The 6,534-nt window shown below is 33.7% G+C and overlaps 1 protein-coding gene across 1 annotated transcript; it reads left to right on the top strand.

Moving 5' to 3' along the window:
* The first annotated feature begins 1,942 nt into the window (after positions 1-1,942).
* Positions 1,943-2,860, top strand: LOC110302218 (olfactory receptor 10N1-like). Its single transcript, XM_021173039.1, has one exon. The coding sequence runs from the start codon at positions 1,943-1,945 to the stop codon at positions 2,858-2,860; it is 918 nt and encodes a 305-aa protein (XP_021028698.1).
* Positions 2,861-6,534: the final 3,674 nt, after the last annotated feature.

Here is a 6,534-nt window from a genome sequence, read left to right as displayed (position 1 = left end):
CTTTCTTGCTCCTAGTTGTATCCTACAACTTTCTGGTTCTTATGTCATTCATTATATCTCAATTTCTTCTATACTTGCTAAGATTACTTTCCCTGAAATGTATTCATACACTTATTTGTTTGCCTTCTCTGCTCATTGAGACTGAATTTAATTGTCCTAAAAACTCCAATGACATGTTTATATGGAGATGGCTCTTCCAGAACTCTGGAATGACCAGAAACCATGACCTCTCCCCTACAATGCTGCATAAACAAAAAACAAATTTAAGTTCAGATAAGGAAGAAAATGTAGAATATTAACTTTCTTTTAACAAGACCCGAAATATCTAAGATTCAATGACTCCAATGCAATAAACAGTCATTATAGACTTCATACATTAATGAAAATAAATTAATAACTTATTATCATTTTATATAAATATATAATATGTAACATACAAATTTACATAAAACTACGTGTGATTATCACAAGAACTAAAATGATCAATCTAAATGTATCATAAGCACGCTGGTTGTTTGAAGATTTTTTTGGTGTATTTCAGATATTTTTATACTAATTCCTCTTCATGCATTTTTATGTTGCTATGAAAAATTTAAATAATAGTGATATCTCATGTGGCTTTCCTCAGGAACGTATATTTTCTTTCCTTTACTCTTCAACCACCTTATTATTTTCATATTTTGTCCTTTGTCAATAGACAATGCTTGTTTGCCAGAAGTTATGAAGATTTTGTCATTCCACTGGCCCTTCTCCTTTGGCAGAATCTCTGTAATGTAAAGAATATCTAAGTGTTCTTCAGTATGTATGGAATCTGGGAAGAGAAGATGAATGTTGTGGCTCTGGAGTTCATTGTTTCAAATTCCTATCATTCCAGGTTGAAAGAAGTCATTTAAAAACCTACAAAAAATGTGGTGTTGTCAAAACAAATAGGTAGCATCCAAAATATGATGTTATAGAGATATAGTAATAACTATGAACAACTCACTTTCTTCATAGAACACATGGTCCAATTATGTTCATGAAGTAATTTCCAATTTATCATTCATGTGTGTACCCACTGAGCAAAGGTTTAAATTCCAGCTTTTCAATACACACTGCTAAATTAGATTTAGATTCTGTATCATGGTCTGAATTTTAGGACCTCACACTTATCAGAACCTGCACTCAATCTCATCAGAACATCATGCGTGGATGTACATGATATTGACATAACTTCCAAGGTTTTAGAAGGTAAATTAATTCTACATAGAAATTACTAATTGTAAGGTAAAATTAAAGAAAGTGAATATTAAATCAAATTTAGACATCATAGCAATGTTGAGTTGATAATGTCTAAATGATTCGTATCTCAAGAAGATAAAGTAAAAATGCAAAGTGAAACACAGTGTGGTCATGACTGATTCCCAAGAAACTTTAAAATGCAAGCATTTCAACAGACTTATCACATTCAGAGGTACTTTTGGGTTCTTGGCATATTCAGTTACCTATTTCCATTCAAAGGAAACAAAGCAAAGCATGGCATGGTGACTGCAGATGACAGTGTATAAGGAAGAGAAGTAGTATAATAGTATAATATATAGAAGTAGTATAATAGTAGTAAAAGAATATAGTTTTTAGGTCTGCTGTAGAACATTTTTAGGTCTGCTGTAGAAATTAGCTAAACCATCTCATTGTTTGGTACTTGAAACTCTATCTTCTTAGCTCATCTATTACGTCATCATGTTAAGGTTTTAGTCTGGTTCCATTCATGCTTTAGAGAAAATATATCTTCAGATATAAAGTCCATGTTCTTATGCTACTATAACACAAACTACCTTGAAATAATTGCCTTTATTATTTCTAAGGAAAAAAGTAAATATTAGGACAGTAAATATGTTACTAGTATTAACCTTTACATTCATATTTTCATGTTTGGAAATATCCAAAACAGGCTTCCTGCACCATGGGAAATCACACATTGCTGAATGAATTTATTCTATTGGGAATACCCCAGACACAAGGACTAGAGACTCTACTCTTTGTGGTGTTCTTATTCATATACATCTTTACCTTGCTTGGAAATTTACTCATCTTTACAGCAATAGTTTCTTCATCTACCCTTCATACCCCCATGTATTTCTTCTTGGGACTTCTATCTATTTTTGACATGTTGTTCCCATCAGTAACCTGTCCCAAAATGCTTCTTTACCTCTCTGGCCAGAGCCCAACCATCTCTTACAGAGGTTGTATTGCACAGCTCTTCTTTTATCATTTTCTGGGTTCTACTGAAGGATGCCTCTACTCTGTGATGGCCTATGATCGTTATGTTGCCATATGTCACCCACTGAGATACATGCTTATCATGAAACCTGGAGTGTGCCTGGGCTTGGTCATAGTATCCTGGTTGATAGGATGTCTTCAGTCTGGCATCCTGACATTTTTTACCTTTAAGTTAACCTACTGTGGGCCCAATCATGTCCATCATTTCTTCTGTGACATTCCTGCAGTTTTACCCCTGGCTTGTACTGATAATAAGTTGGCCCAGAAGGTGGGTTCCATCAATGTTGGCTTTCTGGCTCTGATGCTTCTCTTCAGTGTTTGTGTCTCTTATATACACATTGGGGTTGCCATTCTGAGAATCCGTTCAGCAGAGGGCAGGCAGAAAGCATTCTCCACCTGCAGTGCCCACCTCACTGCCATTCTCTGTGCCTACGGACCTGTAATCATCATCTACCTGCAGCGCACACCAAACCCTCTGCTTGGGGCTGTGGTGCAGATATTAAATAATATTGTCTCACCCATGCTCAACTCTTTAATATATTCATTGAGGAACAAGGAAGTGAAGAGGGCCCTGAGAAGGATGTTTCACAGTTTAGCTTAGGTGTTCAGAAATGAATTATGGAGTTCATGATGGATTTTGAAAAATTATTTTCTGATATCGTCAACCTCTGGATTCAGTCTCTTAAACAAATCAGCACACAAAAGAAAACACTTCTTTACAGGATTCCATAGTTTTGGTTTGCTTCAATAGTTACCAGTATCACATAATTGCACCTATATTCATTTTTATTCTACATGCTTTTCCTGGGCAAGTAATCTATAAGCCTCATAGAAATCACTGGAGCCAGGTTTCTTGTCCCCATGAAGGGCTTACATTTTGTTTTCTGATTAAAGATACAAAATAATCTTGACCTTTCTTGTACTCCTCTCTGTGTCAAATCTGCCCTGATTTCAGTTTCTGTTCCACTTAGAATACACTTCTTTCTGCCTGCTAACATTTCCCATCTCACATTTTCTGGACTCTTAACTCGTATATTTAGAGAATGAATTAATTTCAGACACTGAGGTGAAATTTTTCACACATGCCATCTTATTTAATTTTTCTGTCATGACTGTAAACTAAAGTTTACACAACCTCTAAAGTGCTCTGAAGATAAGATCCTCAAATACCAAACCAGTTTGGTTTATTATTCAGTAACTAGAGCTTTAGTTTAAATATGGTTGAGTTCAAAATTCTTGGTGAAATTAGTAACAGATACTTTACCTATTGAGTCATATATTTAAACTCCACATTTCTACCCACTCAAGGATACTCATAAATAAGTAAATAAATGTAAGAGTATACATACATACACACACACACACACATACATCCCTGCTGAGTCTTTAGGAGTAAAATTTCCTTAAATCACCCGCCTGACAATGTGCAACTCATTGTTAACTCTCAAAACATCTTATGACAGAAAGGGGTAGGTCAGAAAAGGACTGGTAATAATTACATACACAGGTATTTTGATATACTGTCATTTTGATATACTCTGTCATCACCAATTACTTTTGCTCTACTTTTGGATCCACCTATAGGCAGAATATAGACTGTTTTTCTGTGCCGTATACATTAACAGTAAATCAAGGCTTGTCACAAATACTCTTACAGATTACAATGCCATGATTTAATCCCTGCTCTCTGCTGCCAATGTGTTTAATTGCTCTCAACCTAAATTATTGGATGGGCTTCCTACCCAATGCTATGGAATAGACCAAGACTGCTTCAGTTATTATGCTCATATAATTTTCTCTGCAAATTTTTGTTTTTATTTTATTAACATTTTTATAACTGAGCCTCACCTGCTCTAGAGGTGTAAATTATTTCTCAGTTAAAGATACTAGAATCAAAGGAATAAAAAATGATATTGTTGTGATTTGAATGAGAATAAGCCTCACAGCCTCATATATTTGAGCTTTGTCCCTGGTTGTTGTAACCTCTTTGGAAGGATTACGGGGGCTGATCCTGTGGGAGGAAGTGTCTCACTGGGATTTAACATATAACTCTTAGAATTCTTTCCTGCTTTGGGGATGTGGATCAAGATGTGAGCTCTCAGTTGTTCCTTTGTTCAGGACTCTACTCCTCTAAAACCATAAAATTAACCTCCCCCCTTTTTTTATGTTGCTTTGCTCATTGTGTTTTATCCCAGCAATATAAAACTAAAAAATATGTTTATTGAGGTTTCCACACAACCCTAGATGTTTATTTTCATGGCATTTTAGTCATCTGTGAAATTTGTTTCCATTTCCATTTCCCTAAATCATAATGCAAATCAACACAAAAAGGTATCTCAAACATGGGAAATTTTTTCTCTTAAATGAAGTAGTAAGACAAATGAAACCTATTCAAACAGAGAAAAAGTGACTTTGGAGATAACTAATGATTATATGTCTCTCCTAAAATAACTGACAAGCATCTAAACCACAGGAAATCTTAATCTCAACTTTTGTAGTTATATATCCTAGACTACATTTGTTGTTCTGATGTTTGGAAACTGGTGTGAGAACCATGTTATGACATCTGGAAAAGTTGATCTGTTCAACAATACTTCTACTGACAAGGGGATGGCCATGGGACACGTCCAATTGAGTCTTGTTGAATGAATTAATAAATACCACTCAACAACTTAACCGTGTTAGAAATGCATATTTGCATCACATAATAGAAACATTATTTAATGCTCCAGCTATAGAACAACAACATATGTTAATGAAAAAAGTAATGTATATCTAAATAAGATTGAAATATGACATAAAATTTTTATCACTTTGAATTTCCTTCTAAAGCAGTACTAAATTGATTCTGAGGAAATAAAACTGAGAACATATTAATGTTGTCTTATGCCCAATCTCATGTTTTTTAAAATGCATAGGCAAATTAATGTACTATTGATAAAATCTTACCTCATCAGAAATTAAAAAACAATAATTTCTTATTTGACAAATAATTTGGCAAATAATTTGACAGAAATTCAAACAGAACATTAACTTTCATTCTTGTAAGCAAGTAGAAAGAATAAAACATTAGAAAAACCTACATATTATTTTTAATCTCCATATAGCTGTGTTTCTGCACAAAGGGATGTTTGAAATAGTTTTCTTATAAATGTTCAATGGTGTTATCACTTGTTTGGGACTTTCACTACTATCTATATAAGTTCGCCTTTAATTACTTGTAATATTTTAAGGACATTTCTAAGTCGAAAAATACATCAGAATGATAGCTACTGATATAGATTGTCTGAGTTAAATATTTGAGAGAAAAATGAGAGAGTAATTTCTTATAGAGATAAATTAATCTATGACATATAAATCAAAGTTGTGGTATTATGATCTTGGTATGTGTTATAGTATACAAAACTCATTTATGATAAAATGTCCTGACCCTACCAAATAAGATCAGTTCTATTCATTTTCATCTCATGCTGATTTCTATTGATTCATCCACCTTCAGTACACTCAGAGGTTGGTTGTTGGGAAGTTAGAGGGAAATTTATATTGCTAATGAGAATTAAATTATGATTTCCAATGTGCACTCAGAACATTAAAAAGAAAAAAATGAAGTCATTTTTTAATCTTACCAGGTTAGTCTGAAAAGGGGACCTCTACTACAAACATTGTCAGTAGATTTCTCAGACCTCTCATTTTGACCCTTGGTTCTTGATTATTTAAAACATTTTCAGTCTGAGATATTTATATGCCTGCAAACATCCTTCTGCTTATCATAACTATGCTTTCAACTATACGTACAGTTACCTCTTCATATATTCTTCTTACTCTAATGTACTAAAACTCAATGTTGATTAAACTATGGTAAGGTTTTCTCAACTTCATGATGAACCATATTTTCAAGGTGATCATGGGACTGTGTGTAATCATATGCTTTGGTGACTCCTACACTTTGTCTTTCCCAGTCTCCTTTGCTTGGAGAGCTTTACACATTTACCCAAATGACACAAGGCTCTCTGGTTGTTTATACAAGCATAGACAAACAAACAAACAAATAAATAAAACGTTTAAATACTATTGAGAATACAGAATACTGTTTCAAGCAAACATGTGCTATCCATAAAGTGACACATAAGGATAACAAAAGCAGAAGCATCCCTTAACAAACAGCTTATTTGAGTTTGCACAAAAATCTCAGGTTTTACCTCCTTTCATTGTAGGTGAAACAAGTTTTTACAAATGTCTGGGTGTTTAGTTTAAAAAAACCTTCCTCCTAGTAAT

Source organism: Mus caroli, unplaced genomic scaffold (genome assembly GCF_978045245.1).
Source record: "Mus caroli unplaced genomic scaffold, Mus_caroli_1 scaffold_11, whole genome shotgun sequence".
In the NCBI taxonomy this organism is placed as follows: Eukaryota; Metazoa; Chordata; class Mammalia; order Rodentia; family Muridae; genus Mus; species Mus caroli.
Note: the sequence above shows the minus strand (reverse complement) of the source record. Positions and strands in the feature narration are given on the sequence as shown.

Bases quoted from the DNA above. Each gene is read 5' to 3' on its own strand.
- LOC110302218 (XM_021173039.1), top strand. From the start codon at position 1,943: ATGGGAAATCACACATTGCTGAATGAATTTATTCTATTGGGAATACCC.